The following is a 24,295-nucleotide window of genomic DNA, read 5'->3' as shown; positions in this document are numbered from 1 at the left end:
TCTAATATTTATAAGGTTGTGTGTTTAAATTTGTTCCCGTAATCTTGTATGTTAACATTGTACCTGTAATCTTGTATTTGTAAGCTTGTGCATGTATCATTCCATGAAGATTTGACTCAGCGCTTACTTGCACTGGTATCGAATTACTTAAGTTTAACATTTAGTTTTTAAGTTTAACTTAACCTTAAGTTTACAGCCTGCTTTATTAACAGCCCTGAAGGTAGTTCTAGTCTGCTGATTCACAACAATTACAATGATTTGCATCATCTAGTGGCCACTAGAGGAACTGTATGTTTAAGTGCTCTAAGCTGCTCTCTGCTTGGATTCAACTTTGTACTTGTACAAATCAATAAAAACAAACTCGAAGCGCACAGAGTGATGTGCAGTGTTTATTCATTTATTCACTGTTGGGCAGTCATTACTGTAATCACATTTTATTTCTCACAGAATCAATGACTTTATTCAGCAGTAACATCACGAGAACAGATAGGAATTGACAATCATTCACTGCACACACAGTCACTGGGATGATTACACAAGAATTATCACATAATGTTTCTTATCATCAGAACATCCGATTTGTCCCACAGTTCATCTTTTTCACAATTTCAGCAGGAAACATGATGTTTTCTTGATGCTAATAATTGGTAGCAACAGTTAGCTCCAGAAAGAGAACAACATAATCAAACGTATTTTAAAACGTTTTTCGGTCTTGATGGAGAAATTCAACTGAAGTGGTATCACACCTGTGACCTTAGTTTTTACAGTATTTCTTAAGAGGCCGAGGTGCTCTGGACTAGAGAAAGAAATAATCTAACTGGTTGAGTCAAATCTCAGTAGGTGGACTTGAAGTATCTCAGTTTCTCTGGCGAAGTAAAAAAGGTAAGAGAGGATTGAGTTGTTCAATGCTACATTGTAGTCTTCAATAACAATGTTCATAGTGTTATAGATACGTTTATTATCACATGGTTTTTCCTCTCTGTTTTTCAGCATTCTCCATAAACAAAACTGTTTTCAAAAACTCTCCACAGTGGACAAATTTGAAGATATAAGTCACATATTATTGGGTGGACAGGGGAAAAAAAGCACTTTTCGAATACGCTGATGCATGCTTTTCAACCTTTGACAAAAATATTTAACTACTTCATCATAACAGAACATAGAAGAACTTTCTGAGTGATTGTTCATTTTGGGTTTTACTACAGCTGTTGTCAGTGAGATAGAAACTAGTAGTTGATTAGAAACTACTGAACCTAAGGCATATTTGAAAGGGTCTATAATTTATCACGTTGCCTTAAAACAGAATTTTGAGGTTTTCTTGTTCTGGCTTTTACGCTCACTGATGTCTTTATCAGTTACAGGAGAGAGAAAATTCAGTTTGGGTAAAAAGTGAGGGACTAAGGTGGGACAAGCCACAAAGGATCCTTTCAAGCAAGGCAAAAACAACCCCAAAATATACTTGTCTTTAAAGGATAATTCTTGTGATATTGTATATTTTTCCTGTTCTCACAAATCCCATGAAAAGAACAAACAATCAATTGATCTACGTATTGATCTACATCTAACTATTGTGTGTTGAACCAAAGCCTGATAAATCTCATTTCTCTGTGTCGTAGAGCTTCATTATTTATTGCTCACGAGAGCAGCAAATGTGGATTCATCCGCCACTGAAAATAGTCCCAAACAAATGCACTATTTCCTGGTGTTTGAGAAACGTTTGCTAAAAGCTAAAGTGGGCAGCTGTTTAAGGAAATGACTTAATCCTTTTTAAAAGCAAACTCTACATTTGTGACCCTTTTTTTGTTGTTTTTTATGGGATTTGTTGACACTAACAAAAATATTACAAACCCTTATATCCTAATATCTTCTTTATTTTCTTACATGTTGTTGGAAGAATGTTTTATTAACATTAATAAAGCATTTATTACAACTTAGAAACAAAAATTCCTCTACCAAGTGTAATTACGTTTCTAAGGGAGTAATTTATAAGTAATTGCTTTTCAACAAAGTATGTAACTTTGTTTTTTCCTGTAACAACCTCAGAGCTGGCTAAGAATAATTTTGAATAGATTGTCTGTGTATGTTTATGCATCTCTATCATTTCTCCTTCTCTGTGGACATCCTCCCATCATGCCATGCTTCTCTGGTGTTCCTCAGGGCCTTGGTCCTTTTGGGATCCACCACCACGTAGTCCACTCGTGTATGCCCGCCACGCGCACGCTCCTCACCTGCTCCGGCTTGCTTGTCGTCGCCGGTTCCTCCCTCAGCCGTGCAGCGTTTCTGGCCAGACAGACACCAACAGATACATTACAGAGGCTTGTATTTGTAACTTATTATATAAATCTATTGATTGCAAGAAAACTTAGTAAGAAAGAAACCCAAAACAAAACACTGGGTTGGTAAATGTGATGCAGCCTATGACAAAACAGATTTTATTGTATAAAAATAAACATATTGAAAAGAACACCAAAAATAATAACTAAAGCAAAAATAATAAGTATATAAATACAGAGAGAAGATATAAATTATGAGAGCTGAGAAAAGATTGTGTCAACTTGGCGCCCTCTAGTGGCTGAGCCCCTACCAGACATGAATGAACATTTTAATTTCTACTGATCAATAACAGGAAAACATATAACATGTAACAAATGCCTCCATACCAGCATCTGTAGCTGCACAATATAGAGAAAATATGCAATATTCAATATTTTTTCTTTAAGTCCCCCGTTTAGCAATTATAAGCAGTATATAAAGATTTAATAAATGCTTTATAACATATTATAATGTAGTTATAAGCAGATATAAGAATATTTTTAAGTGTTTATTAATTATCAGCAATTATAACTTCTCTTATGAAGACATTTTACAATATTAAACCTGTGTTTTACTATATTGTAATTCATTATCTGTTTAGACAGCAGCCACTAGTTATAGTTGTTGACAAATACATTAATAAACACTTATATCTGCTTTCAACTACATTATAGTGTGTTGTAAACCATTTATTAACTGTCTATTACTGATTATAAATGCAACATATTTAAAGCATTGTGTTAAAGTGTTACCTGTCTTGTTGGTGTCGATCGTCCAGTGTGAAGGTCGAGGTCAAGGTACTCCACCTGTTTGTCACCTCTGGCTCGTCGTAGCATCGGGCTACTGACTCCACCCTCTGAGGTTTGGTGCAGCATAAGCCTCAAAGACTGTAGACACGTAAACACACAAAGTTTGGTTAAATAGATGGGAAAAAGACAAAGGGAGTGTAAAAATTAAGGGGAAAAGCAAGAAGGAAAGGATGGAAGAAGGAAGGAGTGTTGTACCTGTTCCCCAGCGCTGAAGCTGAGGTTGGAGGTTGTCATGGCAACGTAGTTCTCATCAGGATCATCCGAATCAGAGGAAGGAGAAGAGCTGTGAGCTGAGGTCGGCCTGACTGACCGACGACTGGATGGACTGTAACACACACAGACAATAAACCTCATTAACATCAACTAAATAAGTACAGTAGTTACAGTGTTTGTTTACACTATGTTCAACATACATTTCACTAAAATCAAGACAAAACACAAAAAATATTACTTAAGTCATGTGTTCACTATAGTATGAATTGGCCAAAATATATACAGTACATATAGATATATATTGCCTAATTCCTTTCTAATAATTTAAATGAATAATGAAATACACCCAATTAATTATTACATACCAGCATCTGCAATGATACATACATAATATCTTTTAACGTTTTCTTCTTTATAGTAATAATAATAATAATAATAGGTTTATTTATATAGCACCTCTCAAGAGCAGACATCACAAAGTGCTTCACAATTTAAAAAAGTAAATAAGAGACAGAATAACAAACATTAAATGCAGACATCCAGCTAAAAACACAAGGCAAAAGCAGAAATAAACAAAGCAAAAGGAAGTCTAAACAAATGGGTCTTGAGCTGTTTTTTAAAAGGCGTCCACAGATCTTAAGTCCGATGGGAGAGAGTTCCAAAGTTTAGGAACCACAACCTCAAAAGCCGAGTCTCCTTTCGTCTCAAGACTGGAGCGAGGGACAACCAACAAACCTTGATCCCAGGACCTCAGATTCCTACAAGTGTTACAAGGCTGCAGCAGCTCTTTAATGTAGTCAGGTGCCTGACCATGCAGGGCTCTGAACGCTATTGAAGTGTATTCTGAAAATGATGGGAATCCAGTGTAAAGACATCAGGATTGGTGTTTCATGAGACCTTTTGGGGGACTCGGTCAAGAGCTTGGCAGCAGGATTTTGGACTAATTGTTAAGCGGTTCAGGGATGTCTTACAAAGACAGGTGAAAAGGGAATTGCAATAATCAAGACGTGAGGAAATGAACGCATGTATAATCATCTCCATCTCAGCTACGGACACAATGGGCCTGAGTTTAGAAATGTTTCTCAGCCGGTAGAAACGGGAGCGAACCAAACACTTTACATGCTGGTCAAGACTCGAAGCCTGGTCCATAGAAACACTCAGACTATGGAGGGAAGGTCTAACAGAAGAAGATAAAGAGCCAAGACTTTCCATCACCTTCGGACAACGTCATCAAGGACAGAAATGAGAGCTTTTGTTTTATAAGCATTTAGCAGTAGAAAATTATCTGCCACGCTTTTATAGAGTTGAATGGTTCAGTATCATCTTATAGTCTTTGTTTTAAAGCTTTTAATGCTACTTTTACTATTTACTTTTTACATTCTTAACTCATTTATACTTTTTATTTTTATTACTACTGCTAATACTATTTAGGTCAGTAGTATCAAGTTGCAGTACTCCTTCAGCACCACATGGGGGCAGCACAGTGCAACACAGCTAAATATAACAGGTCACACGTCATGCTTTTCTTTCCCAATGTGTTTTAGATATTAAACATGAATGTGTTTTGTAGTTTTTCTGTTGATGCTGCAGTAACTTGTACGAACACTTACCCTCGTGTGAAGGTTCGAGTGACAGGCGAGCGCACGGGGGGCGGGACTTCCTGCCAGTCCTGCTGCACCGGAGGGATGTCCAGAGGAGCTGGTTTCACTGGTAGAGAGAGAGAGAGAGAGAGAGAGAGAGAGAGAGAGAGAGAGAGAGAGAGAGAGAGAGAGAGAGAGAGAGAGAATTAATATATTTTATAAAAACTAGCAAAATTAAACAGAAAATAAAAGTCCTGTTAAATAAATTGGTTGAGAAAAAAATAGAAAAAGGTAAACAGAAGTAGGTTTGGTATTACATACATGTACTTCTACATGTATTTCTAACAAAAATCCTGATGAAAAAAAGCTTTTGTAGAGATTGATTGCAAACGTGTTTTTCTGAGGGAAACAAGCTTTGTCTTTTCAGTTTAAATGGAACTAAAGATTTTCTCGACCAGTCTCATTTCCGTATATAAAATATAAAACTGATACTGATCTTTTCATCTGACCCTGACTTATTTCTCATTGCAATAACATAAAGACACTGAAAACTGAAATAGCAAATGAAGTTTATGATATTTGAAAATGAAAGGTCTCTACAGGAAATAAAACTCCTAAGTGTAACAGCAGTTTGCTGAGTGTTGTTTCTTTCGCCATGAAGCTTTATTAATATTTATGGGAACGTTTGTACAAGCTACGACTCTATATTTGGAGCACTGTGAGTGTGTGTGGCTGTCGTGCCCTGGTGCTGCCTTGTTGAGCAAAGTGGAAGCAGGTAAATAATTAAAACTAAAAGAGGTCGAAGGGAAACAAGAGAGATGAAAAATGACTAACAGAGGGAGACATGAAGAGAGGAAATGAAGAGAGACAGTTAGAAAAGAGCAAGAGACACTGAGAGAGGAGAAACAACCAACTATTTCAGGAACAGAGAGTCTTGTTTCAGATATTTCAGACTTTAACTTTTTAGTTTCAGTAACTGAAGATGGCAAAAAAAGGTGTTTTTCTTACTGTACGAACAATGAAAGAAATGTGCTTTACCAAGCAGAACAGTCTCAAGTAGACAAAAACAGGAATTATTTTCTAGAAAGTCTTGATGGGAAACGAGAGTGCAGACTCAGTCGAGTTTTACCGCTCTCACATTTAGAGTCCTGTCTCTGACTCAAGTAATACAAACACCAAGCTCCTATCAAAATACTGATGATACTAAAATGTATAAGCACTTTTTCAACTCAGGGAATATCAACTTTCTGTAGCGAGATCACAACATTTCATCTAACTAAAGAAGCTTTGCCTCATTATTCTACCTGCTTTAGTGGACAATTGTCCCTTATTTCTTACCCAGATTTCATAGATTTTAGGTAGTTTTAGCTGCTGAGCTGTTAGCGAACCCTTTCAAGCGACCAACAAGTAGCAATACCGCATTTCCTTCTTGTTGTTCTCACATAATCACCTGCGTCTTATTCTTATCATTGTATTTCACAAAACAATCTTGACTCAAGATCGTGAGACATAGTTGAAAAAGCTGGTAAGTACCTTGTTAGGACCTTGAGCCAAGATTATCGTGTCAAACTATTTCCAAGGTCAAGAATGAACTTTGAACATGTGCTGTGTTTCAGAGATGATGCTCATTTCTGTCTCTGTTTGTACCTCTAGTTTTGTGTGTCAGCTCTCCGGCAGCCTGGACATCTGTTCTCTCTGCAGGCTGAGTTATAGAAACTCCTGCGGTGACAAACAACATCAGAGAGCAGAAAGCATCAAACAGACTGTGCTGCAGCTTACTGATGGTCTACTACAGCAACTCAACCAAAGGGAATGTTTACCTTGAATGGGCAGAATCTAGATTTCCATTTCTATTTAAACCAGAACAACAACAATCTCCTTGATCAATCAATCATGACTTTAAAAAGAAAATACTTGACAGATTACCAGTGAAAACCTTCTGAACAATGGGGATTTAAGGATTTTGAACCTGAGAGAAGCTGGCCGCCGAATCCCATTGGAAAAACATGGATTTTTAAACTCGAACAGCTATATTTAGTGTTTTTATAGCTTCCAAACACAGAGTCTGTATGTTCTGGCCCAGTGGAGACCTCTGTGGATAATTCAGCTCCCAGTAAAAACAACCTGAATGATGGGGACTCATGGACCGGACTGGAAGAGGATCCTGAACCAAGATTAGTTTAGACTACTACTGTTAGAAAAATTGCAATAATCTAAATTTTATCTAAATTTTATTGCAATATTGAATGTAACATGATTAATAACTCTGATTTACCTTACTTTCTTAATGTTCTGGCATCAGTTTTTTAAATTAAGTTCTCTTTGACCTTCTAGCCATACAGTACCACCACCATAAAAACCTTCTTGTCTGAGCAAACAGATCATAGTCTTAAATAAATTTAACTAACTAGCTCTCTCCACACGTACAGTTCTCAATTGCACATGCAAAAAGCTGATGAAGAATGGAGATCATTCTTGATTTTTTGAATTATTTTGGTGTTATTTATTGTCAAAACATATTTGTGGAACTTATAGTCACTGTAGTTTTTTTCTTTTTAATTATATTAAACTATATATGAGACAAGGGCTGACTAGCTCCTCCTCACCTCTGCGTTGTGGCTTCAGGTTGCGGTGGATTGGAGGGGGCATGGCTTCGACCTCCACCCCACCGGTAGTGTTCATGGTGTGCCTCCGGAGCGGCGGGGTGAGGGGAGTGACGGGAGTTAGCTGGGAGTTACGGAAACCCATGTGGGCAGGCGGGGGCACTTGCCTCCCCAGTGACGCCAGGTCACCAGCGGCAGTGGTTGGGTGAGCGGGAAGGCTAGGGGTGAGGGGGGTCATGGGGACGTAGTTGCCATCCTGGGGGTGAACAGAGGGGTCAGAGGTCACTGAGGAAGGTGGAGGAACCCTGGAACGAGAAAAGAGGAAATCAGAGATGAAACTACCTGTGTTGTAAAGGACATGGCTTATTTTATCTTAGCATTATTAACTACAAATTCCTTCGAGAGACTATAATCAGTCATGAATTTATCCAACAAACAAGTGTTGTCTGAGTATTTACAGCCTGATACAGTTTATATGTCATGTCAGTGTTGATCAATCTCTCAATTATTTTTTCGATTAGTCAGTTAATTGTTAAGTCTATACAATATCAGAAAATAGTAAAAAATGTCTAAGCTCAAGTTTTCCAATTACAAACAGTCCAGAACCTTATAATATTATAATATTTGTTGCTGAATAACTGTCTGTCAATTGACTGATCAACCAAATGACAAATTGCCTCAGGAGTGGCAAACATATTCCTGCAAACATCAGTATGGCAAGTGCTAAATGCACAAAACAGAATGTTTTTCTTAATGGTTTCCCTTGACAAAACTTAATCAATACCGAATCACCTTGAGGTTTCTACTAATTTAAGTCAATGACACAAAAATAAAAAAAAATGTAGAATGTAAAATGTTTGACAAGTATGTTAAAAAGACATACAACTTTGGTTCTGTAGTGCTGCAAGTGTACAAAGTCCTTTTAAAACTGACCTTTACATGAAAATGATCATGTAGCATTTTACATCTGACTAACCTTGGTGCAACGGGAGGCTCAGTGGTGGCGGCGCTCATGGGAACATAGTTTTCGTCCACGTCATCATCTTCAGAACAAACACTACCCAGAGGTACCATGCCTTTATTATACTGAGAGAGAGAGAGAGAAAGATCAAGAAACCATGAAAGACAGAGTTACAATTTGGAGAAGTTGACAGTTTCGGTATGATTTGTCTGAAATGATAAATATATAAAAAATAAAATAAGGGGCAGAAAAGCAGAAATTTAAAAACTTTTAACTTACAAAGTAGCTGTTGAAGCTCTCGCTGAACTCAAAAATGCTTGCTCTGTCAGACAGAGACCGAGGGATGTAAAAAGACTCAGAACCTGAAACACATAGCACATACTTTATATAGACTAACTTATAAACCACCTCAAAAGCAGAGTACAGTTCAACATTTTGGGAAATGTGCTTCAAATTCACTTTTTCACTTTCTTGCTGATAATTAGAGGATTAATTAACTTAATACTTAACACATACTTAACACATACTTAACATTTATGCATTAAGTATTGCGCTGGAACGAAGAGGCGATTAGCTTAGCTTAGCATTAAGACTGGAAACAGGGGGAAACAGCTAGCCTGCCTCTGTCCAAAGTTCAAAAATACACCTACCAACACCTGCAATGTTCACTAATTAATCTGTTCTATCTTGCATGTTAAACAAGTAAAAAAAAAAAAAAAAAAAAAGGATAAACATGACAGATGAAAGATTTATGCTAAGCTAAGCTAACTGCCGGCTGGCTCCACAGTAGTTTCATATTTAGGATATTAATCTTCATCGAACTGACAGCAAGACAGTATGTTTATTTTGGTTTTGGTTTACTGACCACCTTTATGTTTTAAGACTAAATTTGTGCAGTTTGAAGACAGATTGACAGTCTGCTGTGTACATCTGAAGTTAGACAATAATCATAGCATTTACAATAACAGGAATAGACAGGGATAAATTAAATTATATTAAAACGACAGGATAATAGAAGTGAAACAATCATCAAGAAAAAAACACTTCAGGAGAAAGGATGGGGAAAAAAAGATGGAAAGTTGTAAAAGCCAACATTCATCAATACTATGATCAACTCTACAGATGCTCTTAACATCTGTGGAAGATTTAAAATGCCAAAATAAAAACAAATCAAACAAAGAAATAAATGAAACACAATATACATTGATGTATTTCCTTTATGTATTCGTGTGTCATAATTAAATTAAAAACTATTGTTAAAAAAGACAATAATTAGCTTTTTGTCTTTAATAATAGAGGAACATTGAAAAAATCTCTTAACGAAAAATGAAAAAATTTCTTCCAAAAGCCAGAAAACAGTGAACTGGTTAAAACGACTCTTTGTGCTGTTGTGGGGCGAAGTTCTTGTTCTATTAATGAAACTAATACTAATCAAATTATGTTGCAAACAGGCACTAATTGTTTCAGCTGTTAGGAAATAATCCATCAATGCCTCTTTATAACCACAGCGCTCTCTGATCTCCTGTGACATTCCAGGTTTGAAACTATGTGTTACACTAATGCTGACGATGCAATGTCCTGCAGGGATTCTGCACTTTCAGAGGATTATATATTCCCATTGACTGCTAAATGGGCATTATAATGTTCACGACGGGTGCAAAGAGGTTTCTTTTGTCTGTGAGCAGCACTGGCAGTTTTATTTTGCACCTCTCAGATATTTGTCATTTTACATTTGAGAATTTATACTGATGATTACATTTAGATCACTGATATCAGACACTGAAATAACACTTTAGTGTAGAGTTCAAACTTTTACAACAATAGTGTCCCAAAATAATACCTGCATACTTGTAGGCTGTTGGATTTGTTCAGGACATGCACCTTTTAACACGTTAAATGTCTACTTCACTGTATTGACCTTTTTTTGCTGGTTCCATTTCTGGGTTTGTCTCATAACTTCCGGTTGCAACTGTTTGCTAAACATAACTCAAGAGTTGCAGTCGTGATTAGTTTACACGCCGTGCTATACAATGTTGGAAACACACGTCCACATATGTGACGACATTCAGGACAGATATTGGATTAAAAAGATCATCTTTGGCACACAGTTATGTTTGGCGTTTTCTAGCTTACAGTTACAGCTTATTACCATTATTTGCATTCTCCCCAAATGATCACTAAACCAGATGGTTTTACAATAATAAAGGACAGACAGAGAATTCTTAGATATGTAGGAATTCAAGTCAAAGACTTGCTGTTTTTTTTAGTATTTGAACTATGTTTATGTTTGAGGAAAAGGGTGGTTTGTATCTGTGATTTAAATGTAATCATACATCTTAATTCTCACATATAAGAATGACTGTATGAGAGGCACAAATCTGGGGCTAGCTGGCAATAATCTTGCTCTTTAAGCTATGTTAGCTTCCACTGTTTGAGCTAACAAAATCAGTGAATGAAAGTTCCATTAACATTGTTTTTATATTAAGAATGAATTAAATGAGTGGGTGTAATGTGAAAGTGGTCACATGTAGTGACAAACCCACAGAGAATTAACACCAAACTCAGCTCTCTTTTAGCTTATAGTTGCGTTAATATGGCACATATACTGTACACTCTCATTGATCGCATCAACCTTGTTTCCAACAGCAGGAGGAGGCTGTTTTCAGCAAGAAAAAGCTAATAAACCCACTGTACACTACCTGTCCAGCACCAAACTAAACCAAAGTTGGCAAAGGGGAACAATTAGCAGCTAAGGAGCCGGTGGAGACCAAACCAGAGCTCAAAGAAGAGCTACATGAATCTGATGGACACAAACATGACTCCAAATGAAGGCTAATGTTGCTCTGTGTTTGCTGGAGGTTTTAATTTGCAACGGTTTCCTAACATGTTAGCCAAAAATATGTATTTGCCAGCTTATTGTGGAGTTCTTCTGCCCCCTGGTGGCCCAAAAATTACTGGCTTACTATGAATGAGGGAATGTGAGGATCCCGATCTTTTCACAACACCTCAACAGGCAGGGTGGCAAGCTCAAAATGGGTAAAACTTTTAGGACATGCTGTTTCCTACCTGTCTGTGTGCGTCCTGGTGAAGCGACAGTGTTACACCTTGGCAGGCCTCCTCCTCCTTCCACACATCCATCCCTCCTCTCTGTCTTTGAGGTGGATCGGGGGAGCGTGGCCAGCCCTGTGCCCACAGCTGAGCGCTCTACCTGGGCTGCGATGGCTGAGGGCTTTGGTGGGCGTGGAGGAGGAGCCGGGGTGGAAGCATGGAGCTCTGCCTGGGTTAGAGAGTCCACACTGGGAGTAGAAGATGGGCGGTGAGGAGGGCGTGGCAGAGGGGTGAATGCCGGACGGGGGATCTGGTATCCACTGGGGGTGTATGAGTGTGCATTTGAATGCACGCCAGAGTGTGTGTCATTACCAAGAGGTATCGCCACAGGACGCAGGTGGAAATCTAAAGAGTGCTTTCTGGGATGTGGGGAGGGGTGACATCGAGGTCTGCCAGCTCGTTTCTGGAGGTCTGGGGTCATGTTGGTGTCTAAAGACTGACTGAGGGGGCTTGTCATTGTGGCGCTTGTCCAAGGGGCTGTCCTAAAGCCAGAGGAAGAGGAGGCAGGAGGGTGGAGGCCCTTGGGAAGGAGAGACGGAGAGGATGAAGAGGAGGAGGAGGAGGAGGTGGCAGAGGGAGGAGGGTAGACGTTGTCGCTGTAGTCAGTTTCCAGAGAGGTGGAGGAACCTAAAGGAGGCCTGGAGACAGAAAAATATAGTTACATTAGGATTAAAGGGAAAACAAAAGTTCTTTGGAAGGAAGTAGTGGCAATTTTTATATAAATAAATTGCTGTTGAATATTTCAAAAGCAGCCTTCTCGCTATGACTCAAAGAGCTCCCAATGAGATCTCCAAACTTTGACAAATCACAACCAAAACCACCTGAAGGGATAAAAATCTAAAGGGGGAATCTAAGTTTAATTGTATCAGTTGTTCTGATGAACTGTTCCATGACAGTTGTGAGAACAACCTTTTAGGGATCTATGGGTGTGATCCAGGCTAAGATAAACCTATAATGCCTCTCTAAGATTCAACACGTCTGAACCTGCAACTCTGATTGTTGAATTACCGTCAGCTGGTTTTCTTTTGAACCAATGTGGAAAAGCTGACTTTGCTGCATTTATGTACGTTGTGTTTGTTTGCTTTTAAACTCCTCATCTTATCTACTTTTTTATGACCCATCAGCTGAAATAATAAATACTCAACATACCAGTATCGTGCAACATTAGTCATTATGTCGGGTTATTTTGTCATGTTCCCACCCTGAATATGTTAACTTATTGCATGTCAGAAACAGACATCATACTTGAAAATCTGAGCGAAACAATCCTTGAAATAAAAAATGTACTTTAGCTCAATGTTACAGCAATATTAAATGTATTGTAAGCCATCTTTGACCAGACAGAGATTATAATCTCCTCCACATATCATAACATCATCACAACAGTCATACATAGGTGATAACAACTAAGCTATCACCATGACAACTGAGCAAACTCCACTGGTTGGGGAAGACCACAAGTATAAGCTGTTAAGTGGGAGTGTGTGTTTGACTTTACCTGATGTGACTCTGGCAGTGCGATAACCACAGGTAATCTTCTTCTATGCTGCCGTCAGGCTCCAGGTGTCTCACACTCACCGGGTCGTAGGGCGGTGGGACTGACCCCGTTACCATGGTGACAGCAGCAGTGCCACTGGTTGAGGTTATTGTAGTGATGGAAGATGGGACAGACACAGGAGGTCTCTCAGGAACTGGAGGAAAAAGAGAGTTGTTGAATAACAAGATGTGTGACTCCTAGCAGCAAGGTGATGAAAATGACTATAAAATACGAAGTTCCTGTATTGCCCCACAGGGCATTGTGGGTATTGGAGTTTTTTTCATTATTGCAGTATGAGAGCAATTTGAATGCCAACCTATCAACAGGTGTCTCAGTGGGTACTTTGAAGATGAACTCTTGTGTCTCCAGAGGGAGCTGTGTGAAATCTGATAAATTACCTCAAGTGATGTCACTTGAGTCAGCGTCAGTTGGGGCTGAAGACTACAAATTTGAAAATGAAAAAAATCTGTGGGTGTGGAGTTAGAAATAAGTGAGGTTACCAGACCTCTGTATCCTGCTCCTAATCTCTACTGGAGGCTAGCAGCTCCAGGCTACAATAGCCCCTACTAGCATAACACACCTGAGTCGCTAACTAAACTTGTGGTGGTTGAGTTGCATTTTGGGTAATGTAGGCGCCAGGTTTGGATAAGAAGAATGCATAGAATTAAACTGATATATCTGGTTCTGCTGCATCAGTTTTGACACTTTTTATAAACTGTTCATCGTGAGTCTGACCATATTATAGAAGTGCAATGTTAAATCTGTGGAGTACTTTTTAAAAATATCTCAAATGTTGTAGTCTCACTTTTTTAAATGCTTTTTATGTGACTGTCCAGGGACTGCAGATTGAAAGATTGATTAGCTAAAACTGGTATAATATAGCTCTTCTCCTTGTGTGAGATTAACGTTTGTTTTGCATAGGACGCCGCATCTTACTTTTATATCTGGTTTACTGTAAATATGAATTCCCAGATGTGGGAAAACATGCATATCAGCCTAATAGTATGTTAAATATTTTCTAGGCTCCAATAAGTGTATTAAAACTGAAATCTACTGTTTGGAAATAAAGCTCCAAAGAAGATCAGTTACATTTACCCCAATGAAATCAACTCTGCTCGAGAAAAGAGTGTCATGCAAGGTGCTAAAAGTTGATCTTCTACATCATGAGGCATAGACGTCTCTACAACTAACAGCATCATGTGGATTACAAGTTTGATTTTGAGTTGACTTCTCACAGTGCCCCTATGGGCTAATCAATACTAGGAATTGTGAGCATTATGAATCACTATCTGCATGCCAAATGATAGAGATGACTATTACCGTACAAGACTGAATAAAGAATGACTAATTGTGAAAGTTAAAGTCTTTGTGATCTTTACAAAAACAAGACAAAGTTCAAATGACTGTACAGGGCAAAGCTGCTCTCTTCTCTCGCCTCCCATTTGTTTTCACACTGACTCAGCTACAACCCACACACACATTTATCCATTTCAAATGCAAAACAAAAAAAGTGCTATCTATCTATTAATCTAACTATCCACCGTACTGTCGTCAGTTGGGTTGAAACCACAGAGCAGGCAGATGGACGACACCCAGCGGTTCATGTCCTCCTCAGACTCGGCCACCAGGTACCAGGTCCTCTCCTCAGTCCTCAGGTCGAACACGAAGCTGTTCTCCAGCTCCTTCTTTGTGAACGACAGACCAGCATCCACCTGGAGGAGGGAATATTTATTAGAATTACTTATTAGTAGATCTTTTTTTTTCTTCCGCCTGTCACAGGAGAGACTTTGTTCAATTGCCTGTCATCAAAGGAAATTAAAATATCTATACTTCTAAAACACCAGCAGCTAATATTCACTTAACAAATACTGTATGTGACCTGTGTTACTGACAGCTCAAATTGGTAGACTAATAAATTAATTCTACAAAATCAATGAAATCACCTGTAAAACCCACTTTAATTAAAATTAACACATCATATATTACTTTAATTATCTGCTCGAGTACAATTATGGAGGATTAAAAATGACTTATCTAGAAACAAATTAATACATGTTGAAAAATTAAAAATTTATACAAACTAAATACTCAAACTGACAAAACAAGCTCAAGAATAAACATAAAACTATAAAAACACAAATCTAACAATGACGTTTTTAATAAATACCTTTAAAATATCTTATTGGCACATTAATTCATTCTGTTCATCAATCTAAACAAGGCTCCTTAGTCGAGACGAGCCACTGTTTAACTGCAGATGCTCAATTTTATTTTTCTTTCTTTCATTTTTTTCAGCCATGTGTTTGTGTGTTTACCTGTTCACACAGGTTCAGGTTGATGGTCCTGATTGGCCGGCGGGACTGCTGGTTCTTGTAGTACTGCAGGACATCCGGCTCCCCGCTCAGCCGACCGCTACGCAGCACAAACCAACGCCTCTTCCATGCCTGCAGATAGAGAGAGTGTGAGAGTTATTACTAACCAATGGAGAAAAAAAATACTTTTAAATTCCTTTTTTGAGACACAAATAAGGTTCATGTGAATTAAACATCCGCGCTCTGATAGAGAAAGACAGAAAGAGACAGAGACAGTTGAGAGAACAAGACTAGTCAAGAGGTTGATATATTCACAATAACAATGCTGATATACTGATGTTCAGTTGGTAGCCTATGATGCTTATTATCTTAGCTTGGTGTGCTAGCATGCTAACATCTGCTATTTAGCACAAAACACAACGTACAGCCGAGGCTGATGGGAATCAGGTTTGCAGGTATTTGATCATAAACCAAAGGATTCTACACATTGAAATTTTGTGCTGGTGATGGCGCTAGATGAAAAGTCCCCATGGTCAATTTATCTTGAATATCTGTTGCAAATTGTACGGCAGTCCATCTGACAGCTGTCAAGACTTTTCACTAAAAACTTAAAATCTCAACCTCATGGTGCCGCTACAGGAATCACAGGTCATTGAATCACCAAAGACATAAGAATTTATCTTCTGGGGACCTTTGATGACTTTAGAAAATTTCTTGACAATCCGTCCCATAGTTGTTGAGACATTTCAGTTTGGACCAAAGTGGTGGACTGATAGTAGCCACACTGCTAGCATGTTTTATCTAAAACTACATCTCCACCCACTTCCACAAGACTAAAAGTTTTAAACGCCACTTGTGACTCCACAATACACAAGTGTTGGATCAAAAAACATGTTATTGTATTGATTTTGGTGACTCCCTGACCCTTCCTGTAGTGCCACCCTAAACATAATCTTCACATTTAGACCCCTAGTGGTACACTGTAATATACTGTATATGTATATGTTTAAGGTGCCCCAACGTAAAAAGTTTAGTAAAAAGTTTCCTGGCTTTTTGAATTTATTCAGCTCCTTTGAACAATTGTTGCCTTATCTTTGCATGTTAGATTGTCATTTAGTTGGTCAAATTAGCACCCAACTATATTAAGTTGGCCCAATTTTTCTTCAAATCAAAATATTTAACTAGCTGAACTTATTGTAGAAAATATTGCTCAAGTCAGTATTTCTCTTTAGTGAAAAGTTGACTCGACTTCATATAATATATTGGTCAAATCAACAAAAACAATTTAATGAAACACTTGAACATTTATAATTTGGACTTTATTCTTCCAACATTTGTAAAAACGTAAAGCATCTATTTCAACAGAACACAGTTTCAGCTTGATAAAATACCAGATTTCGCTAGACTCCAACCCCAACTCTTAGTTTAAGCCCCCAAGCTTGAAACTCAAGTTGAAACTCTTAGTTAATCCAGTATGTGCATTACATAATTTTAACACAATGTCATGTGTTGTCTCAACTAATTCAACTACAAAAGTTGGGCCAACAATAGATTTAATTTATGTATGTTGGGTCCAAAACATGTAAATGAACATTTTCCCCTTTCATTTTGGACCCCCAGTGAGCTTTCCCTCTAGTGCCACCGGGACAAACTTTATATTTTGTAAAGCTACTAGTGGAGGGATTTTATGAATAGAAAAATAGACCATATACATGCATATTTGCTCTGTCCAGTGCTTCAGTAAAGGTCCCGCAGTCTCCGGTTGCTGCTTTAGTCTCTTAGTCTGCTTGCAGAACGGATGTATAGATCATTGTTTACAGGGTCAGTTTAGGTAATGTTTTCATTTCCATTATGTTCCTCTACTGCTGGTGTCCCTCTTCCATGTCAGAGGTTTTTACACTCCGGTGCACATGAATGTTAACTAAACATTACAAACTCAACACCGCAGTGAATTGCAAAATGTTTGTCACCTCTCTCAGGTTTTTGCCATCCCACACCGAGCATTATGGGTAGGGTCCATCTCCCATGAGTGATCCATGATGACACCTCATATTTTAGACATGACTCACCAACCCGTGTGTGTGTGTGTGTGTGTGTGTGTGTGTGTGTGTGTGTGTGTGTGTGTGTGTGTGTGGGGATAGTACTAGTATGTAGGTGGTGTATGTGTGTGCGAAAGACACGTCATGATTATTTAAAGGAGTGAGGCAGAACATGAGGAAGGACTTAAATTTAATAGCAGCATGTGCGTGCACACACACACACACACACATACACAATCTGTCCAGATGATGATCTCAGTGTTTTTCTGATTAAAGGAATCACAGAAGTTAGTTTTGCTCCACAACTATCTAATCCTAAAATGTAGGATTGAGCTTTGTACTTCTGTTTTTGCCGCTAAATACAAAGTTTGTACAAATTCTCCTCTGATCCCTTTTTAATAGCGTTTCTCAACAAAAACCAACGTGACACCAAAGCTTGTGTGTTTGTGTGTGAGAGAGAGTGAGATCAAACCGCACAACAATTAAAGTAAATACTGTAGAGCACGTTTCCTCTTTCTTTCTCTCTCTCTCTCTCCAAACACAGACAGGAAGAGGAAGTAGCTGAAGAGGAAATGCCACTAAGAGATGGCAGTAGATGTGTGTGTGTGTTTATTCTCTGTCCCCCTCCCCAACCCCCCTTCACTCTGTTTGATGATCAGTTGTCTTCAGGCTGCTGGCCAAAAAGAACGCAGCAGGGTAGCAGCAACTAACATGGAAATTTTTTTCTACATGGCTTCTAGTTAAAGAAACAGGACCCGCTTTTATATCAGCTAAGTTCTTATTAACTACTAGCTACTTTCAATTCAGCGATCTACTAAATCAGGTACCGCCGCTAATGTCTTAGCTTGTAAAGACTTTAGTAATGTATAAATTGGTTTCTAGGATACATCTGTAGGAAGTAGCATCACAAGCTGTAACATAACTTTAATAAATCTCAGTTATAGGACACCAAACAATATTTAAGGGGACATATTATGCTTTTTGTGATTTTTTTTGTTATTTATATACTGTTATGATGTCAGATGTTAAACATGGTCAAAATTCCAAAACTTGAGGTGAACGTATGCAAAAATGCTCCCTGCAAGTCAAAAGCCAGGGCCTCAACCTGTTCTGAACGCTTCCATTGCAAAGTTGTTTTCTACCTTGCCAACGAGCTAATGTCAGAAGTTGACATTTTGAGTAAAGAATGAAGAAAAAGTAAAATCCTAAGAGGAAGCTTTCTGAAGCTGGCCAATCAGATCGGAGCGGGCTCATCGGAAGGGGGGCCTTAACGAGAAAGGAGCTAAAACGGCCTGTTTCAGACAGACTCAGCTGAACTGAGGGGCTGTGGAAAGGGTTATTATGAGTTAAACAGGAGTTGTAACTGTTAATCATGCAAACATATATTCCAATAGAGCCCCAGATTAAAATATAGACTGTGCAGAATATGTCCCCTTTATCCTTGCATGGACTTTGTGTTTCAGAGTGGAAAGTATCTGATTAAGCTAACATAAAGTTTTGTAATTTGAGGTATAATGTGTTATTTTTGTTAAATGTAATCAAGTGTCAGGTCAGATATGTTGACCATATTTATTACTCTTTGATCTAAACGAGTCAGACATTAGCAAACTAACGTTAGCTTTGTCGGTTGATTCAGTTATCTATACAACAGCTACGCCTGGCAGTGGGTGTAAATATTTAAGCAAAAACTAATCTCTTTGTAAGAACTTGTTTGTGTGGCACGACCGGTTTTGATTCAGTGATGCGTAAATCAGTACTTCATGAACACTTAACGTTGTTACTTATATACTTATACTCCTTATAAGGCGCTGGTGCAACTGTTTTTTTGACTCTTTGTTTTATTGGTTTTCATCATCATCATTCATCATTTTTTTCATCTGTACATCTGTTGCTATTCTGTGTACTTAATGTCCACATTATAATTCAATAATTCTTTAAATTGCCTGCACTTACTAATATTTTCCCTTTTATCCACATTGAGCTGCCCCTAATATTAGCAATGTAAATTTAATAATGATAATGATCTCCTCTTTCTCTAATCTCTGCCCACCTCATTTCTCCTTCCCCCTTTTTGTTTTGTTTACTTCTTTAACCTCTGACCCTGACAGGAAGAAGCCACAATGGATCTAAAACAACACTTCCTCCTTCCTGCCTCCAAACCAAAATTAACACCAAACCTGAAAAACAAATTTCCCGCCTCTCAATTCCTTTTTTTACTGATCTATTCCTCCTGTTTCCAACACATTTAAATGCTTAGTTCTCACAAATGCTGTCACATGGCATCGCAACACTTTCAATATGACGAGACACTGTAAAGGAACTGAAATAAAACATTTGTTTACAGTTGAACTGTCTAAAGAGAGACATCATGTAAGATTCATGAAAATAAGAATATATCAAAATATACCATGGCATGGAAACCACTTAATTCTAACTAAAGTGCCATCCTAAATACTAAATCAGTGCACAAGGTAAATTACTGTTAACTGCTGGTAAACATTGCAACAACTCTATTGTTGATGGTACCGTGGTTAGCTACACAGCTTCTCTTTTTTCCTGTGGTAAGTGTTATAGTGTGGTGTCAGCACAATAATCTGAAGAATTCTAATATTGAAAATGACGGACTAAGCAGTGGAAAGCTGCTTTGTTTTGCGTTTTTTAGCATTCTTTACCTTCTCCTCATCCCTTGTTGTCATATTTCCATATACAACTTGTTGTTTTAATCGCTTACTTACTAACTCCCCAAAATGGAAACAATGAAAAGCATCAAAATTATTTTCAAATACAATACTTTAATTTAAAGGATATATCTCTTATTTTTCTTATTGTCAACAAATCTCATGTTTAGAGTCAAACCAACAATGAATTGATCTACTCACAAGTACTGTGTGTGTATCCAAAGCCTGATATATCTTATTCCTCTATGTCGTAAACATCCGTTGTTGTCCAAATACTATTAAACACACGTCAGTGAGCACCACTGCTACACTGGGTGACATCTTCATTCGCCACAAAGAGATTTGGGTTTGTTAGTTTGTTTAGAAACTAATAACAGCGATCATGTTTTCAGTTTCCATACAGTACTTCTGAGTAAGGCAGACGCCACTGAGCATGTGCAGGAGAGTGAAAACGTGATCGCTGTTATTAGTCTTTGGAGCCGGAAACGATGGCGCCTACCATAAGCAGCAGATCTGGGTTTCATACCGGCTCCAATGCAAACCATCGGGTGACATCACACCTCGCTACGTCCATCTTTATATACAGTCTATGGACTGAACCTGTAGTATCTTTAACCCAGCTGTCCTTAAACTGTGTCTGACCTTCTGAGTGAGTGTGTGTGTAACATTTATTATGGCAGTGAAGGTTGCAGAATTTACCTCATCATTCTCTTCAGTTCTGTTCCAATGAGTGTGCAGATGTGTGTGTGTGTGTGTGTGTGTGTGTGTTTCCAAATCTTCTAAATCTTGAGGGAGGCCTCCTCTTCCAACCCAGCCCAGCTGAGAGCGATTAGTTTATTACATAACACAGGGAAAACACACACACTCTCACACACACACAGAGCTTTCAACAGAACAGGGAGTCTATGACGAGGTATACTCCATGAACTTTGGCCCAATGCTTTACATGAACATATGAACACACACTCGGCCTGCTACGGCCATTATAGGGCGCTTCGTGTGAGTGTGTGTGTTGACAGTAGACACACAGCTGGCCAGACATTGTGTGTGTGTACACACTGGGTTGTATATACCCATATGGAGATGAAACTCAGAGCTGAATGTACACATAACCTCTCCTTCTCATCTCTCTCCACCTCTTCTTACTCTTGTTTCGTTTTCTTCTACCATTTTTACATCCACCTCTTCTTCTTCTTTGCCGCTCCCACCTGCTGAGGAAGGCCGAAGAACAACAAAGTGCGACACAAGCAAATCGTCTTGGCAATCTGTTTGTTCCTTCTCAAAAACTTGCCCTGCTGGGATGACATTTAGTTCACTGATGGCAGCTAACGGGGATTGTGGGTAATAAAGTTATCATCTTTACAACAGTTAAACCTCTCAGGATGGTGTTATGGTTCATTCATTTGTTCTTTCATCAGTTCTTTTTTGCCACAGTTTGTTTCAGTGTAAAAAATGTCAGAGAAACAACTTTGAAACCTCAACTGCTCTTCCAGACAGTGTTGGTAAAGGCACATTGTCTCTTCCTGTCTCTAAACAATTACTTTTCTTCTGCCCTATTTATTCCTCCTTCACTTTCCATACACACTTCCCCTGAGAAAGGAAAGTGTTTGACAAGAGAAAAGGAAGAGAAAGTAAACGACTGAAAGAGAAAGGGGCCGATAGTTACACTAAAATAAAAACAATGTTCTTTCTGGACACAAAGAAAGAATAAGGGAAAATATGGAGAGGAGAGATGAGATTAGCTCAACTCACTAGTCAGGCATGCCAGATATGCAGTGTGTGTGTGTGCATGTGTGTGTGTGTGTGTGTGTGTGGTGTGTGCGTGTGTGTGTGTGTTTAAGCTGCTTCTTTACTGGAAAGAGAGCCGTCCTGCTGCTGGACAAACAGCCTCGTGCTGCTTTGAATTGTTCCAGAACTTCTTTGGGATTTTGGTTTATGACATTTTATGTATATTTGCCATGTATGTATGTATCTATATATATTTTTTCAAGTTGGAATCAATAGTGCTAAAACAGCATATTAAACAAATAGTTTACCCAATTCTTGAATCAATTACTCAATGAATATAGACCATCAGTTATTTATATAAAAGGCAGATGCATTGCTTATCTGTATCTAACACTGTAACTTAACAGTTTAACCTAACAAATAAGTTGAAGTAAGTCAAATTCCTTAAAAACTGTAAACTTGTGCAAGTCTCTGGTATCCAGTCTAGGCACATAGCCAGGTTGGCAGTTTTCAGTTTTGAAAGATGCATACCTTAACATTTTTGTAGCTTAGCTAGTTAGAAACAGTTGTTTCTCTGACAAATGATGATGCTTCCCACAGGAATGGATAAAAATCACTTGCTAATGAAGACTGGAAAGTGTGGACATGTGATATATTAAACAAAACAGACCAGTGTGTAAGAAATAGCTCTTTTGGCTTTGAGCAAGTGTGTTGTTTAAGTATGAAGGTCAGTTAAGGATACAAGGGTTCCAAATTACAAAATCTTGTTAAGTTGTTCTCCAGATCATCATATTTGCTACCACTCGCATGTTAGAAATAAACCTGTCAGCCTTCTATGAAATATGTACTGTAAGTTCACTTATAAAGTCTCTAAATTGGCTAAATTAGCTTCTGCTTCCTGATTGTGAACAAAACAAAAAAAACGGTGTTACAAATTTCAGCTACTGATGCAGTCCTTCAGATAAATAAATAGAATATACCTATAAATAGATGCATACATCTATGCAGTATATTTATCTATTTGTTATAAACCTTTTATGTGACTATATGTTCACTAGCAAGGCTAATATTCACTTTTGATTGTTTTTGTGCTTTAAGTTTGAAAAAAAAAACACACTTATATTTATGATTAATCTATAATCTGAGTGACCAAAGGAAAACTAAAAAGGTGGCATTAGTTCCTCTCCAGTTGGAGCAGCAGACAGTTGTGTCCTGCTCAATGTTTTATTAGTTTATGATTATGACTCTGTAACTTTAAGAAATGCCTTAGTGGGTAAACAATGATGAAACCGAGGGCTAATCTTCAAGCCTAATTAAAAAACTACACAGAAGTGTTTCCATAAACAGTCTGTACTCCTGTGATGAAGTGTCCTTGACCGAGGTTTTAATATGCCAAAACACACACTGAAAATACTAGATGTGTTCATTTGACAGCACATGTACAGATATGTTTTTTTTTATTCTGAGATTTGTTTGTATTAAAAGCTAAAATAAAAGTTGACTACTCACATAACGCCGTAGCTTTTTCTCTGGTGGTGATTTTCGCAGCCAGCCTTCACAGACCACCTCACCAGCTCCGCTCATCCTGACGCCAAAAACAAAGCTTCCAAACAATCAATTAGGCCTCCAATCAGTTGGCTGAGCTCCCAATCCTATCAAGTGACAAATCTTCCAATCAGGATCCCCAGGAGTCAATGCACATCAGCTGATCAGGTGTCAAATCAGCCAAAAAGATCTCCAATCAGTCAATGAGTTGTCAGATAAAATCAGTTATACTTCCAATCACATCAGGCTTCCAGTTAGTCAATGAGATTTGATATCAGTTGTTCTGGCTTCAAATCAAGCAATCAACCAATCAGTCAATCCTTAAACTGGTCAACAAGGCTTCCAATTCTCCAATCAGCCTGCTGTTCTATCAGTTGATCTTTAAATCTGTAGATCAGACTTGCAGTTTGTCGATCAGGTCTCCAATCTTCAAAAAGGTTGCTAAGGGTTCCAATCAATCTATCAGTCTTCGAGGTGACATTCTGCCATGATCAATCAACTCAGACTTGTTGGTCGATTGATCCTTGACTCCAGCAGTTTCCATCCAGAGCTGCTCCTCAGTCGACGGCTGAGTAAATGAGTCACACCTCCTTGTGAGAGGGTTTCTACTTCCCAGCAGAGAGACTCTTCCCTCCCTCCCTCCCTCCTCTCTCTCTCTGGTTGTGCGATAGCCGAACACAATGCCTCGGCTCGGACATTCCTTCTCTCCTCTCCTCCCACTTTTCCCTCTTCCTCCTCACTCCTCCCCTTCTGCTCCTGCCCACTGTAACAGGAAACTCCCTATGTGTGTGTGTGTTTTCTCATACTGAAAAAGACATGCTGTTCTTCAGAAAATAACTGAAAAAAAGATGTTTGCTTCAAAACAAACC

The 24,295-nt window shown here is 38.4% G+C and overlaps 1 protein-coding gene across 2 annotated transcripts; it reads right to left on the bottom strand.

The window, feature by feature from the left end:
• Nucleotides 1-376: 376 nt before the first annotated feature.
• Nucleotides 377-24,052, bottom strand: LOC137174304 (GRB2-associated-binding protein 1-like). Of its 2 annotated transcripts, XM_067579498.1 has the most exons (13): nucleotides 23,391-24,052; nucleotides 15,440-15,568; nucleotides 14,671-14,836; nucleotides 13,086-13,278; nucleotides 11,546-12,225; nucleotides 8,759-8,841; nucleotides 8,495-8,604; nucleotides 7,522-7,823; nucleotides 6,563-6,634; nucleotides 4,946-5,042; nucleotides 3,318-3,447; nucleotides 3,066-3,200; nucleotides 377-2,280 (listed from the first exon to the last, which is right to left on the bottom strand). In XM_067579498.1, exons 1-13 carry the CDS (start codon nucleotides 23,463-23,465, stop codon nucleotides 2,098-2,100), a joined length of 2,355 nt encoding a protein of 784 aa, XP_067435599.1. In that variant the 5' UTR covers nucleotides 23,466-24,052; the 3' UTR covers nucleotides 377-2,097. The 2 variants fall into 2 exon arrangements, with proteins under 2 accessions (XP_067435599.1, XP_067435600.1); XM_067579499.1 differs by lacking the exon at nucleotides 6,563-6,634.
• Between the last annotated feature and the right edge of the window lie 243 nt (nucleotides 24,053-24,295).

The sequence above is a fragment of the Thunnus thynnus genome, chromosome 22 (assembly GCF_963924715.1).
Source record: "Thunnus thynnus chromosome 22, fThuThy2.1, whole genome shotgun sequence".
NCBI classification, from domain to species: Eukaryota; Metazoa; Chordata; class Actinopteri; order Scombriformes; family Scombridae; genus Thunnus; species Thunnus thynnus.
The sequence above is the reverse complement of the archived record's forward strand: the minus strand, read 5'-3'. Positions and strand labels throughout refer to the sequence as shown.